Raw genomic sequence first — 15,799 nt, 5'->3', positions numbered from 1 at the left:
ACCCACCATCAGCCCCAGGTGCCTCCTAATCTGCAGTGGCGGTCCCCTCTGACCGCAAATCTGAGAGTGGCGTCACGATCAAAACTGAAGATTCCCTACCTGTGACCAGCACCAGCTACGTGGAGTCCCTGAAGGTATGCACTGACACAACACCGGCGGGGCTTCACAGTATCATGTAGTGACTGGATAGTGAAGGAGGTAGGCAGTATAGAGAAGGGGCAGCATGGTGGCCAGTGTGAGGGTACAGTATGCTGAGGAGGGAGAATGTGAGATGGAGGTACAGTACAGTGACTGGATAGTGAAGGATATAGGCAGTATAGAGAAGTGAGAGCACAGTATGGAGGGCACAGTATGCTGAAGAGGGGGAATGAGAGACTGAGGTGCAGTGTACAGAAGGGGCAGTATGGTGGCCAGTGTGAGGGTACAGTATGCTGAGGAGTGGGAATGTGAGACGGAGGTACAGTATAGTGACTGGATGGTGAAGGAGGTAGGCAGTATAGAGAAGGAGCAATATGGTGGCCAGTGTGAGGGCACAGTATGGAGGACACAGTATGCTGAGAAGGGGGAAAGTGAGACGGAGGTACAGTATAGTGACTGGATAATGAAGCAGGTAGGCAGTATAGAGAAGGTGCAGCATAGTGGCCAGTGTGAGGACACAGTATGCTGAGGAGGGGGAATGTGAGACTGAGGTGCAGTGTAGAGAAGGGGCCGTATGGTGGCCAGTGTGAGGGCACAGTATGGAGGACACAGTATGCTGAGGAGGGGAATGCAAGACTGAGGTGCAGTATAGTGACTGGATCGGGAAGGAGACAGGCAGTATAGAGAAGGGGCAGCATGGTGGCTAGTGTGAGGGCACAGTATGCTGAGGAGTGGGAATGTGAGACAGAGGTATAGTATAGTGGCTATATAGTGAAGGAGGTAGGCAGTATAGAGAAGGGGCAGCATGGTGGCCAGTGTGAGGGCACAGTATGGAGGGCACAGTATGCTGAGGAGGGGGGAATGTGAGACAGAGGTATAGTATAGTAACTATATAGTGAAGGAGGTAGGCAGTATAGAGAAGGGGCAGCATGGTGGCCAGTGTGAGGGCACAGTATGGAGGGCACAGTATGCTGAGGAGGGGGGAATGTGAGACAGAGGTATAGTATAGTAACTATATAGTGAAGGAGGTAGGCAGTATAGAGAAGGGGCAGCATGGTGGCCAGTGTGAGGGCACAGTATGGAGGGCACAGTATGCTGAGAAGGGGGAATGTGAGACTGAGGTGCTGTACTTATATCTTAATGCTACAGTTCGTGCTCTACTGTTATGGCTAAAAATGTTAACATTATTGGGCCCCCACCAAACTTTCTGCCCATGGGCCCCCACCAACCTTAATCTGGCCCTGTGTTACATCGTCATCTTCTCCCCATTTAGTTCCCTACAATATCAGATCCTCTCAGTGGAGATCTTCTATATAAGAGAATTCTCCTAATTGAACCATCAAGGATGGATGTGGACAGGGACAAGATGGCGCAGAGGATATTACACCTCACCCTAGAGATCCTCTTCCGGCTTACTAGAGAGGTGAGAGATTCTGATGACGTCACATTACATCATTCTTATCTATGGGAATAACAGATGGACAGAACTGGAGAGGTGAGGACTCTGGAAATGTCTGTAGTGAGATTTATTACTGTGTCTCTCCATAACCAGGATTACACAGTAGTGAAGAAGACCTCTAGTGAGCGCTGTCAGGCCCCTGTGTCTGAGGGATGGGGAAGACCCCTGAGCCCAATCACGTGGCCTCCACCTCACCCCCTGATACATGAGGACATCAATAACCAGAAGATCCTAGAACTCACCTACAAGATGATTGAGCTGCTGACTGGAGAGGTGACACTGCTGGGAATGCTGGGACATTATACAGTAACGCTATGAAGGGATCGGGGGTGACGGTATCATTGTATGTGTCAGGTTCCTATAAGGTGTCAGGACGTCACCGTCTATTTCTCCATGGAGGAGTGGGAGTATTTAGAAGGACACAAAGATCTGTACAAGGACGGCATGATGGAGGATTCCCAGCCCCTCACATCACCAGGTAATTGACAGGACTAAATACACATGGCCTATAATTATCTGTATGTAAGGAATGAATTCAGTCCCTGTATGTGTCTCCTCCAGGTCTATCCAGTAAGAGGACAACACCAGAGAGAGGTTCCCGTCCTCTTCTCCCACAGGACTGTAAACAAGAAGATCTCGATGTTCCTCAGGATGTGTTTCCTCCAGCTCTATCCAGTAAGAGATATCTACTTATGTACTCTCTGCACTAATTTTGTGTTTACATTTTTAGGCTTTCTGCTCTGTTTTTTTTTCAGCTGTATTTTCTTTGCTTCTGCTTCTTCTGCTGTTTGTTTCTAGTCCCTTCTCTATGTTGTTATGAAGGCAACTCAAAGACCTGCAGAGGGTTCATGAACACCCTGTTTCCCTAAAAATAAGCCCTAGTTATAGTCAGGGCCAGCGTTGGGAGGAGTCAAACTGTGCAATTTCTCAGGAACCCCAGTTTCTTAGGATCCCCATCAGTTGTATTCTAAGGTTGATTGTTTAAGGACCTTTTATGAAGTCATGTGACATGATGTATCCAAAGGTCTTTTAAATCTAGGAGTCTAAAAGAACTGACCAGGACACAGGCTGGCATGAGTCTAAAGCGGAAGAGCAGACAGGCTGGTGTGTGTGTGTGTGTGTGTGTGTGTGTGTGTGTGTGTGTGTGTGTGTGTGTGTGTGTGTGTGTGTCTGAATAATAGAAACAAAGAGTTACAGCCGCACACTTAAATACCAAATTTTTAAACTAACAAAAAATATCTAATAAAATTATTGCTTTAGAGAATGTGAACTACTGGCAAACTACCCTGGAAGGATTGGAGACACCTACAAAAGGAGATTTGACATCTAGACCTTGTTTCTTCAAAGCAATTATGCCAGAATTCTGACAGAAATCACTTTTCAATCAATTTTTTATGCAACACAGAGTTGTGAAAAAAGATTGTGCGACTAAATCATCACAGTGCACTGTGGTGACCTCACTCGCATGTCCTTCAGCTCCCAGCAGTACAAGCAGACATGGCCTCCTCTTACTGGTAATTCATAGCAAAATGTATGGCCTCCGGCGCCACTGCGAACAAGCTGACTATCAAGCACGTGACTGTGATCAGAGGAGGCCTGATGGGTGCCGGGATAGCGCAGGTAGCTGCAGCAAACAGACACACTGTTGTTTTTGTGAACCAGACTGATGACATCTTGAAAAAGTTTGCCAAAAGTATTGAAGACAGCTTGAAAATGGTCACTAGGAAGATGTTTGCGGACAAGCCTGAGGCTGATTCACAATTCATCAGCAAAACCCTCTGATACTTCAGCACAAGCACAGACCCAGCAGCCGTGGTGCACAGCAATGATCTGGTGGTAGAAGTCATAATAGAAAACATGGAAGTGAAAAATGCACTAATGAAGACACTGGACAAATTTGCACCAGAACACACCATATTTGCCAGCAACACTTCCTCATAGCTGACATAGCCAACTCCACAACTAGGCAGGATCAGTTCGGAGGGCTGCATTTCTTTAATCCAATGATGAAGCTGGTGGAGGTCATTAAGACACCAATGACTGGGGGGCGGAGCCTGGACCGGGATGTGAGCGCACGCGAGGAGACACTCTCCCGCTGACTCACCGTGACACCGCCGGAACCACTGCATGGCCGACGGGTATAGTGGCACCGGAGGACAAGGGAAGGACCCGACTCCCAGCAGAAAAAGTTCCAGCTCCTCAATCAGCGAGATGACCAAGCGGCGGCAGAAGGAAGTGGGAGCCGGGAAAGTGCCTGGCTTACAAGATGGCACCGAGGTCAGAGAGGAGCCAGAGAAGGCAAACGTAGCCTGCCAGCGCCGCATGGAAGCGGCTGCAAAGCTGGCATAGTATGCAAGGCAATCGGAGGAACCTCTGGGGGAGCCTGGTAAGATGGTGGAAGAAAACGGGAGGAGGAGGAAGACCCGGAGGAGGCTGAAGGAGCAAGGGGAGAATCAGGGGAAGATAAACAGGATGAGGATTCAGGAGAGCAGCAGGCAGCAGATGAAATACAGAAGAACCCCACTATTAAGGATGTATTTCAGGTGGTCTCCTTCTGCAAACAGGCCCTCACAACTTTAACCCAGCAGGTGCTGGGAATAAAGGGAGATATAGCTACTCTCAAAAAAGATCAGAAGAAAGCTGATATGAGAACCAGTGCTGTGGAAGAAAGAGTGGGGACAGCTGAGGATCACATAGTTGCACTACAAAAAGCAGAGAGAAAATTCCAGAAGCAGATATCTGAGATGGCCACAAAAACAGACGACTTGGAGAACCGTTCCAGGAGGAACAATATAAGACTGGTGGGAATCCCAGAAAGAGCTGAGGGAAGAAATCCTACTGACTTCATAGAAATGTGACTTAAAGAGAAGATTATAGCTATACGCTATTGAAAGGGCATACAGGGTTCCAATGCAACCGCAGCTACCTGGCAAGGGACCTCGTTTGATGCTGGCGAAGCTTCTTAACTACAGAGACCGGAATATTATTCTACGCAAGACACGGGATATGGAGACCCTGACAATAGATGGACACCCAGTAGCTATATACCCTGACTACTCTGTACTGAAACAAAGAATGCAATTCACAAGGGTAAAGAGACGACTCCGAGAGCTGGAGGTTAAATACTCCATGATTTTCCCAGCAAAACTCCGAGTAGTAGCACTGGAGAAGGTTCACTTCTTTCTTGATCCGGAAGAAGTCATGAAGTGGATAGACATCAATGCAAGGAAGCCCGCAAGCAACAGGAGAAGGATAGAAGCTAGCTACGAGCGATATTGCAATCTCGTGATTTTCCTGGGATTCAAGACTGGTTATTCATAAGCAATTGCATACACTAGAAGAGGAGGAAACTTCATAGGCCCATCTTTGTTGTAGAGACAGTACCTCCTTTTTTTTGTTTTTTTTTTTTCTACCGGGTTATCATTGTTGATCTCCTGCTCCTGTTCCTGAGTGTTAGATGAGACAGCGGAATTCACTAACAATAAGCTGGACAATGACAGGAGGTCGATAATAATTCTTTTTTCTTATGGCCGTTCAGCGGCGATTGATAAATATTTAAGTTTTCAAATTTTCAGGTTAACTGTTTACATTATATGAAATTTGCAAATGAAAACGAATATGGTTAAGGCGGGAGGTGAGTTAGGGGGTTCTGCTCACTAGGATGAGACAGGTTTGGTATGGGAGAAAAAGAGGAGAGAGGTTGACCGGTCTAGGACAGATAGACCTCATTCCCCATAAGGGAGTTAAAGATGTAAATCGGAGGTGGAGTTGTTTAGTTGGGGAGGGCTAGGGAAGGGCTAGGGAAGGGAAAGACTCAGCGTACAGAGGGACAAAATGCCTGTACAAAGATAACCTGTGATTCAATATGGGAGAGGAGATTAAAGTATTATGTTGGAATGTAAGGGGACTGTCAGATAGAGGTAGAAGAGATGCAATGATAAAATATATGCTAGACCAGAGACCATCAGTAATGTGTTTATTGGAGATGCATTTGACAAGTGAAACGACGAATGTACTGAACAAACGATGGGTGCAAAAGGCATATCATTTTACTTTCTCTACCTATGCTAGCGGGGTCTCTATGTTGGTTCATAGATCCGCCCAATATGAAGAAGTGGAGACATGGATAGACACAGAGGGACAATATGTAATGGTGATCTGTAAGTTGTATGGACAATTACTATGCATTACTGCTATATATGTTCCGCTGCCTTACACGAGTGCCAAAATTAGAGAGGTGAGAGAGCGCTTGGCTAAATGGGGGAATTTGCCATTCTTGTTGGTCGGTGACTTTAATAATGTCATAGATGCATATTGGGACAGGAGCAAAAAATCACGGGAGACGCGAAGTGATGGAGCGACAGGGTTTGGTACCTTTATCCAAGAATTGGGGTTGGTAGACGTTTGGAGGATAAGAAATTTGGGGGTGACCTGGTTTTCCTGTCACTCCGCGACCCTTGGTACGCTTTCACATATAGACCTGGCCTTGGGAAATGATCTGATGGATTCTGGGATTGCGCATGTTGAATATTTGACTAGAGTAATATCGGATCATAGTCCAATCCTGATATCTATTATAAAACGAGGAGTGGGGGAGAGGCTAACAAGAGAATGGAAGTTACACCCGGTTTGGTTAAATTGTATTGACATGGACGGTATATCTAGTGAGATGCTGGAATATTTTACCCTTAAGGCCCTGTCACACACACAAATCTGTGGTTGCAGTGAAATTTTGGACAATCAGTGCCAGGTTTGTGGCTGTGTACAAATGGAACAATATGGCCATGATTTCACTGCAACCACAGATCTGCCAAAGGTTTATCTGTGTGTGTGTGTGTGTGTGTGTGTGTGTGTGTGTGTGACAGGGCCTTAAATAGAGGTAGTGCGGATCCTTTGGTAGTTTGGAACGCCATGAAGGCATACCTTAGAGGCCTTTTATTTAGAGACGTTTGCCAGTGTAAGTCTCGTAGTAGACAAGGGGAAATTGATTGCTTAGAGGCTTTGAAGGGAGCAGAAGCAGAGATGGTAGCACAGCCCACACCAGAGTATAGGCAAAAGCTAAAAGCAGCTCAGGAAGAAGTTAATAAAGTGCTATTGAAGAAAGCAGCAGGAAACAGGCTTTTCAGAGAGAACGTCTATATGGAGGGAGAAAAGGTGGGACACCTGTTGTCGGTGGTGACGGCAGCCCAGAGAAAACCATCCTTTGTACACTGCATTCGCACCACAGCGGGAGATTTGGTCACGGAGGGGAAAGATATTTTGGACACGTTCGCAGCCTTTTATGAGTAATTATACTCCACTAGAGGGGAGTCGATACAGCAGAACCTAGAGATTTTCTTAGATACAATGACATTACCCAAAATAGCATAGACAGAGAGACACAGTCTGGAGGCCCAAATTACACTTGAGGAGATGGAGAGAGCTTTTCATGGCATTGCAAATGAAAAAGCCCCAGGGGTGGATGGATTGCCGGTGGAGGTGTACAAATCTCTGGAAGAAATACTCTTACCCAATTTGTTGAATGTCTTGGAGGAGGCAAGAGAGCGGGGGACACTGCCAGCGTCTATGAGGGAGGCGATAATAACAGTAATACTTAAAGAGGATAAGGATCCAAAACTCCCCGAGTCATACCGGCCCATTTCACTGTTAACGACTTATGTTAAAATTTTGGCCAAAGTACTCTCTAATCGATTAACCGAAGTGATATCTGCTCGAATTCACCCAGATCAGTCGGGTTTCATGCCTAGTAGATCTACGGCGAAGAATATACGAGGATTATACCTTAACATGCAGCTACCGGTGGACAATCCAGGACACAGGGTGATAGCTTCGTTAGATGCCCATAAGGCATTTGACAGTGTGGAATGGGGGTATCTATGGGAAGCGCTAAGACATATGGAATTTGGCCCTAACTTTACATCTTGGATACAGCTGTTATATGCTAGACCAGTGGCTAAAGTGAGAATTAATGGAATGTTGTCACACACAGTGGACTTACAAAGGGGTACTCGTCAGGGTTGCCCGCTCTCGCCTCTCCTTTTTGCTCTAGCGGGGGAACCACTGGCGGCTGCTATACGGCAGAACAGAGACATAAAGGGATTTGTATATGGCCCTCTAGAAGAAAAGATAGCCCTCTATGCAGACAACATTCTGTTATTATTCGCAGACCCAGGGGCATCATTGAGCCATGCCATGCAGGTGATCGAACGGTTCGGAAGGATCTTTGGACTGTCTGTAAATTGGACCAAATCAAACCTTTTCCAGGTGGACGCGGGAATAGACGGGTCTACCTAGGGTGATGAGGTTAACAGATTGCGGGTTGTGGACCAGTTTAGATATCTGGGCATACAGGTATCCTTACCAATTGGGAATTACATCACTATTAATCTAGTCCCTTTGCTGAACCAACTGCGTAGTAAGATAACTGCTTGGAATAAGCTTTATTTATCAGTAATAGGACGGATTAACCTTATTAAAATGGTAATATGCCCATGATATTCTACGTGATACACAATACTCCTATCTGTATCCCTCAGAGTCACTTTAAGGAGATTGATTCTATGTTCCGTGCTCTAATATAAAAGAACAAACAAGCCAGACTCAAACTTGAAAGGTTGCAGAGACCAAAGGACGAGGGAGGGTTAGCGTTACCCAATCCAGGAATATATTATCTGGCAGCTCAGAGTAAACATTTCAGGGGATGGGCGAATTTAGTGGCGGTGGATCCAGCATCTAGATTGTTGGGGCATGTTTTACATCGACGACCATTGGTGTTAGGATTGGAGGACGGATCATTTGGGAGACAAGGGAAAACAAACCCTACACTTAATTTGATGAACAGAATTTGGAGAAAGATCAAGCAGATGAGGGGGGTTACGGCAATAACTGAATTCACTCCGGTGTGGGAAAATGATAACTGCTCTGAGATATATAAGATAGGCAAAATTAAGGAATGGGCACGTAAAGGTATATGGTATATGTGGCAAATTCTAGACCAGAGACATTAGAAGCTGTTTACACAAATACAAGATGAATTTGTGATATCTCCATCCGGGTGGTACCACTATAAACGAATGGCACATGCAGTAGAGGCTCAGAGGGTTAAACAATTCATTGCTGGTTCAGGCCGACTTAGTATTGAAATATGTGTGTAGTAGTGTGCCCACAAGAGGAATCATATCAACTATATATAGGGATCTATTGCATACATATTTGCTTAACCACCCAGTAAGAACTAGAACTAAATGGGAGGTAGAGATAGACGGGATCACTGATGAGGTGTGGGAAAGTGTCCTGGAGTACATACCGAAATTATCAATAAGTGAACCAGCAAGATTGTCCCATCTGTATGTGGTGAATAGGGCGTATAGATCCCCACTAATTATGTGTAAAATGGGACTGAGGAGTAACTCTGACTGCCCTAGATGCAATGGAGACGATGCCGGCATCTTCCATATGATGTGGACGTGCCCCAGGTTGACGTCTTTCTGGATAACTGTTCTTAACAAAATAGAAGGAGTTTATAGATGCAAACTTCCCAAACAACCTTTGGTATGTCTCCTAGGTTATGTGGAGGAAATCAGAGTAGACAACATTTTTAAAATAGTGATAGCCAGATTGCTGTATGCGGCCAGGAAAGTAATTGCCAAACATTGGATGCAGGGGGACCCACCGACTAGAGGGGAATTTATCGCATATGTTAATCATATTGCTTGGATGGAGAGAAGTATATATGGGAAAAGGAAACCACTTGCACTTTTTGATAGACTGTGGAATCCGTGGTTGCAGTATGGATAAATATTAGGGCTGGGAGATGTTGGTCTCTGAGCAGGGATACCTGGTTCTACACATTCCAATATATGTCACTGAAAGGCACAAATGTGAGATCTTTTATATAGATGTGGGTAATATGTACGCTGAGGGGGGATGGGTTGTTGGGGATGGAAAGTTTGTAGTTATGTTTATTATTGCTGAAAATTTGACATTGGCTTTGTATATTTAATGAAAAATAAAAAATATTTGATTAAAGACAACAATGACTAGCCAAACAACTTCTCACTCTCTCATAAACTTCAGTAAAGCAATGGGAAAGACGCCTGTGTCATGTAAACACAACCCAGGCTTCATTGTTAACCGTCTTTTGGTACCATACCTAATGGAATTTGTGCATCTTCATGAAAGAGGTCATGCATCTGAGGAAGACATGGATTTTGCAATGAAATTGGGGGCCCGTTACCCAATGGGTCCTTTTGAGCTTTTGGATTATGTTGGTCTTGACAATAGTAAATACATAAATACATCATTGATGGTTGGTACCAGATGGAACCTGAAAACCCCTTTTTTGCCCCCAGTGAATTGCTCAATAAGCTTGGAAAGAAGACCAGAGAAGGATTTTATAAGGACAGATGGTTGGCCTGGCTGCACTGCAGAGTTATATTGTTATAGTCTCATGTTTTCTTTGATTACGATGACCGTTGTTGGTTTTACATTGCACGGTTTTCTCAGCACTTATTAACACTCTAGTGCCTTACAGTCATGATTCTCTATTTCATCAACATCCTTTTGTACCGCTGATTCCAAACATTGATACGTCATAGCCATTCTACAGTCAATAATAAATGAATGTACAAAAAATAAATTGTGCAACTTTTGGAGGTTTCACGCCAATTTTAACCAGCTTTGCCAAATTGGGCAGAGCTAGGCCAGAAGAAGGGTGTGATGCCACCGCTTCTCTAATTCATAACAAACTGCGGCGTTCCCTATGCCAGAAATCTTACGCCAGTCCCTGACATCAATTTTCATTGTACATTGCCGGTCTTGATGAATTGGAGACCTAATGTTTATCTGCACAGACCCTGCTACCTGCTTTGGTTACAAAGCCTAAGGATAGGCCATCAATGTTACACTCCCGGACAAACCCATTAAATATTTGGCATCTGTCTTCTTCGAAAAAAAACCTTTTTGAAATTGTCTATGTTGTGGATCAATGTCACAACCAGACGGTTGCAGGCATCGCCAACTGTCATGGCGGTATCAGGATCTGTGGAAATTACAGATTCTGGCACTCTGCTAACTTCTCTGATGTCTGTGAGCAATGCAGTGAGACGCAGGTGTTGAACCACATACTTAGTAAAACTAGCAAGAGTTATTCTTTGCTGGGCTCCTTGTTAATGTCTTTGATTACATGCTGTAGGGGAGCCAGTATCTTTCGCTCCCCTTCTGTATATGCTGGCTGGACTATTCCATTAACGCCAGCTATAATTTACCTATACAAGTGTGGTGAGGTGTTGTGATACAAACTAGTGGTTGTTGTGCATTATTGCTGTGAGCAGTTGTGGTGTTAACCCTTGTTATTTTTGCCTTCCTGCTCTTGCTTTTCTCCTTAGTATCTCACTGTTTATTTCTGTGAGTTTGCGGTGTGTCTGAAATTTGGTTTTACCGTCTGTCTTAATCTGTATTTCCATCCTACTCCTACCCCTTCTTCCACGTTCAGGGGTAATCCAGAGGTTAGGGATAGCTAAGGTCTCCTAGCATGAGGAAAGTATAGGAGCCCCCGTCCCTCATTATCCTACAGTCACATTGCAACAATCAATCAGATTATTTACTGTAGCACATTCCAGAGAACGAAGATGTAACTCTTAGATCTCGAAATTGGAAAACAAATTCAGAATAATTTGTTTCCTAATTTAATTTCTGATGTTATGGTTAAAAAACTAAATCTACTTTCGAAATTATATGATTAAAAAATAATAACATTGTGTTTATTTATAGCCGATGACTGTATCAGGAGTTCAGATGGACATCTAATATCTTCAAAATTTAAAACAGATGATCAAACTATCACACATAATACATATGAAGAGCATGCTGCTGTCCCAGATATACCTCCAGTCCTTCATTGGAAAGCTTTATCATCTGATCTTTTCAAACAAGTCCAAAATTACGAATTATCACAGAATTGTAATCAAAATAAAAGTTACAGAAAGGATGTGGAACATGAGACAGCTCCTACAAGGGAGAAACCATTTTCATGTTCAGCGTGTGGGAAATGTTTTATTTGTAAATCACACCTTGTTAGACATGAAAAAATTCACACAGGGGAGAAGCCATTTTCATGTTCAAAATGTGGGAAATGTTTTATTCAGAAATCAGACCTTGTAAGACATCAGAAAAAACACACAGGGGAGAAGCCATTTTCATGTTCAGAATGTGGGAAATGTTTTAGTTGGAAATCAGATCTTATTTTCCATCAAAGATCTCACACAGGGGAGAAGCCATTTTCATGTTCAGAGTGTGGGAAATGTTTTATTCAGAAATCAGACCTTGTAAGACATCAGAAAAAACACACAGGGGAGAAGCCATTTTCATGTTCAGAGTGTGGGAAATGTTTTATTCGGAAATCACACCTTGTTGGACATCAGAAAAATCACACAGGGGAGAAGCCATTTTCATGTTCAGAATGTGGGAAATGTTTTAGTTGGAAATCAGATCTTATTTTCCATCAAAGATCTCACACAGGGGAGAAGCCATTTTCATGTTCAGAGTGTGGGAAATGTTTTATTCAGAAATCAGACCTTGTTAGACATCAGAAAAAACACACAGGGGAGAAGCCATTTTCATGTTCAGAGTGTGGGAAATGTTTTATTCAGAAATCACAACTTGTTGGACATCAGAAAAAACACACAGGGGAGAAGCCATTTTCATGTTCAGAGTGTGGGAAATGTTTTATTCGGAAATTTCAGCTTGTTGAACATCAGAAAAAACACACAGGGGAGAAGCCATTTTCATGTTCAGAGTGTGGGAAATGTTTTATTCGGAAATCAAACCTTGTTACACATCAGAAAAATCACACAGGGGAGAAGCCATTTTCATGTTCAGAGTGTGGGAAATGTTTTATTCGGAAATCAGATTTTGTTTGGCATCAAAGATCTCACACAGGGGAGAAGCCATTTTCATGTTCAGAGTGTGGGAAATGTTTTATTCAAAAATCAAACCTTGTTAGACATCAGAAAAATCACACAGGGGAGAAGCCATTTTCATGTTCAGAGTGTGGGAAATGTTTTATTCAGAAATCACACCTTGTTAGACATCAGAAAAATCACACAGGGGAGAAGCCATTTTCATGTTCAGAGTGTGGGAAATGTTTTATTCAGAAATCAGACCTTGTTAGACATCAGAAAAAACACACAGGGGAGAAGCCATTTTCATGTTCAGAGTGTGGGAAATGTTTTATTCGGAAATCACACATTGTTGGACATCAGAAAAATCACACAGGGGAGAAGCCATTTTCATGTTCAGAATGTGGGAAATGTTTTAGTTGGAAATCAGATCTTATTTTCCATCAAAGATCTCACACAGGGGAGAAGCCATTTTCATGTTCAGAGTGTGGGAAATGTTTTATTCGGAAATTTCAGCTTGTTGAACATCAGAAAAAACACACAGGGGAGAAGCCATTTTCATGTTCAGAGTGTGGGAAATGTTTTATTCGGAAATCAAACCTTGTTAGACATCAGAAAAATCACACAGGGGAGAAGCCATTTTCATGTTCAGAGTGTGGGAAATGTTTTATTCAGAAATCACACCTTGTTGTTCATCAAAGATGTCACAGAGTGGAGAAGCCATTTTCATGCCCAGAATGTGGTAAATGTTTTACTAGGAAATCAGGTCTTGTTTACCATGAAAAAAAATCACACAAAATAAACCATTTTTATGTTGTGAATGTGGAAAATGTTATTGTCAGAAATCACATCTTGTTAAACATGTGAAGAAGCCGCAATAATTGAAATGTGTAACTGGTAAATCAAGTCTTGCCGACAATCAGAAAACCACCAGAGCGGAGCAGCCTCTCTTGTTTTCAGAATTTGCCAAATGTTTTTTGTATCATTAATCAGGTCCTGTTGTCAGATGAGTCACATGGGAGAAGCCATCATGATGTACTATAATTCAAAGGGTTTATCCAAAAATCAGCTACAATTGCTCAAGTAAGAATTGGTGAGGGAAAGAAAAATTCTCTCTCTTTTTAAACTCATCGTATTTTTCGGACCATAAGACATACCTAGGTTTTGAAGGAGAAAAATAGGGAAAACGATTGAAGCAAAAATGTTGTCATGACACACTGTTATGGGGGATCTGCTGCTGACACTGTTACAGGGGTAATATCCCCCAGTTTCTAGTGCAATGTGTTTGATGACTTTCCCCTTAAATAGTGCTTATAACAAATCTGTGGCTGCTTTTATTATTTACTAAAACAGTGAAGAGCCACAGATTAGTGAATTTTTTAAATATAATGCAGTGCCAAAAGTGTCCCTAATGTCCCCCAAAAGGAACTTCCAGGTTGTGAGATCCCACAACCCTCAGCGATCACTCTCACAGTGAAAGAGTGAGCTCTACGACCCCAGCTCTGCAGCATCCTTCTTAACCAGTTCAGTAAAACCTTAAAAAAATATGTGACTGTGCTGGATTATTTGAGAGAGCAGTGTCTCGTGCTTAGAGCTTGGTAGTACGTGGCCGTAAAGAGGCGTGGCTACGGGACCCGGTAGTTTAAGAATGTTGAAAAATACCAGTGGTTTAACGATGCCATAGAACTGTTAGGTATTGGTATTTTCGTTTATTGTTTTTCACAGTTTGTTATTTTCCATATAGAAAAGGTTAGTGAATAAGTGCATAGTCAATCAGGGTTTAAATTAATGCAGAAGTTACCTAATTTGCAACCAGATTCTTTACAGTGTGTACACCCGGTACATGGACTTTGTTTATATATATATATATATATATATATATATATATATAGTAAAAATGGACCATTTTCACAGGACTGGCGTGATCAACACGAACTTGTGTATTGTACATAGTTGCGCCTCCTGTGCCAACCAGAGTCATCTAACACAAGACCTGGGACCTTAACCTGGTCATGGACCCGTGGATAGGTATCCAGAGGTCAGGTTGTTTGGGTGGCGGGTTATTGGGATCCGGGACATTGGGACTGGACTGTCGCAGGAAGGGGCTGCAACAGAGCAGGTTGAGTCCCCGCTACTACTGAAACTGGTAGCGTTCCACCGTTGGGAGATGAACTCTTAATAAAGTTTAGTAACATTTAAGTAACCAGCCTCCCTAATGTGGGATGTATTTGTAAGTAAATGTTTTACCCTTTTTTCTTCCAATTGAAAAAAAAAAATAAACCTCTGATGTCCTGTAGGTCGGGGATGAGCTACGCTTAACCAAGGGGGAATGTGATGCCCAGGCCTATCAGGACGTCACCGGGTACTGTGCAATCTGCCCTTCTGTGCAGTATCCACCTCCTTGGTTACCGATCCCTAACCTTTGGTGTTGCCAAGAACAAGCTAATCAAAATCTTAGGAACACTCTGCACCACACCCACCAGACACACCAGTGGACGGCCTGAGTGGAATAGGGTCGCCCACTTGGGGGGTTGGTTAAGGGGGGATCAGCAGTGTCAGGAGCAGTTCAGTTGTGGAGTGACTCTCGAGAGGAGAGGTTAGGAGCACGGCTCCTTGAGACTAATAGGTGACAGACGTTGGTCTGGACCTGGTAGGAGCTGGAACCCTGCTCGCAGGGGATCGTGACAAGGGGCACGGACTGTCAAGGAGGACAGCTGGCGGCCTTGTGCCATCTCCGGGCAGGGGCCAGGGCACGGTGAGGTACGTGACCCTAGGTCAGGGAGTAGCTTCAGGCGTCCTGACAATTTACCCGACGAGGACGGAGCCTTTAAGATCCGTTCTCCACCCACTCCAAAATCGGGGTACTAGCACAACGAGGGGGCTAGAACTTTCCACTACACGATCAAGAAAATCCCAAGCGTGAACCTTGAGAGCAAGCTCACCCAGTTAGCCATACTGGTGAGAGGGACCCGATTAGTTCTACACTAAAGGGACCAACTAGAAGACAAAGGTGCCAAGGCAAAGGTCACAGACTAACAGGCAACACCAACAAGCACGGGATCCAGGCGTGCTCCCTCCCAGCGGCAGCGGTGTCCAGAACTTTGGTTTACTACAATTGTCGGTGTCAGCGTTATTAGACTGAGTGAGTATGCAAGTGACCCTTATCCCCCAACGGCACCCTCCTGTCGCCTTCACCGAGTCCCGGGGCATTCCCCCCTACCCACGGAGGGGTTAAACACCTGGCTGCCCACTCCATCGCCACCGGATACTCCCATCAGCAGTGGTGGTATTCCCCCTTACCACA

General features: G+C 44.0%; 1 protein-coding gene and 1 pseudogene across 1 annotated transcript in view; both read left to right on the top strand.

The window, feature by feature from the left end:
* LOC142258852 (uncharacterized) overlaps nt 1-15,582 on the top strand; it is a 29,907-nt gene extending 14,325 nt beyond the window's left edge. The window contains exons 2-6 of the mRNA XM_075331428.1: nt 1,412-1,561; nt 1,691-1,870; nt 1,952-2,075; nt 2,159-2,272; nt 11,369-15,582. Coding sequence (XP_075187543.1) covers nt 1,484-1,561; nt 1,691-1,870; nt 1,952-2,075; nt 2,159-2,272; nt 11,369-13,362 — 2,490 coding nt within the window. The 5' untranslated portion in view covers nt 1,412-1,483 and the 3' untranslated portion in view covers nt 13,363-15,582. The remainder of the gene's footprint in view (nt 1-1,411; nt 1,562-1,690; nt 1,871-1,951; nt 2,076-2,158; nt 2,273-11,368) is intronic.
* Nucleotides 2,795-11,398, top strand: LOC142258853 (hydroxyacyl-coenzyme A dehydrogenase, mitochondrial-like; annotated as a pseudogene).
* Nucleotides 15,583-15,799: the final 217 nt, after the last annotated feature.

The sequence above is a fragment of the Anomaloglossus baeobatrachus genome (genome assembly GCF_048569485.1).
Source record: "Anomaloglossus baeobatrachus isolate aAnoBae1 chromosome 5 unlocalized genomic scaffold, aAnoBae1.hap1 SUPER_5_unloc_14, whole genome shotgun sequence".
Classification (NCBI taxonomy): domain Eukaryota; kingdom Metazoa; phylum Chordata; class Amphibia; order Anura; family Aromobatidae; genus Anomaloglossus; species Anomaloglossus baeobatrachus.
Note: the sequence above shows the minus strand (reverse complement) of the source record. Positions and strands in the feature narration are given on the sequence as shown.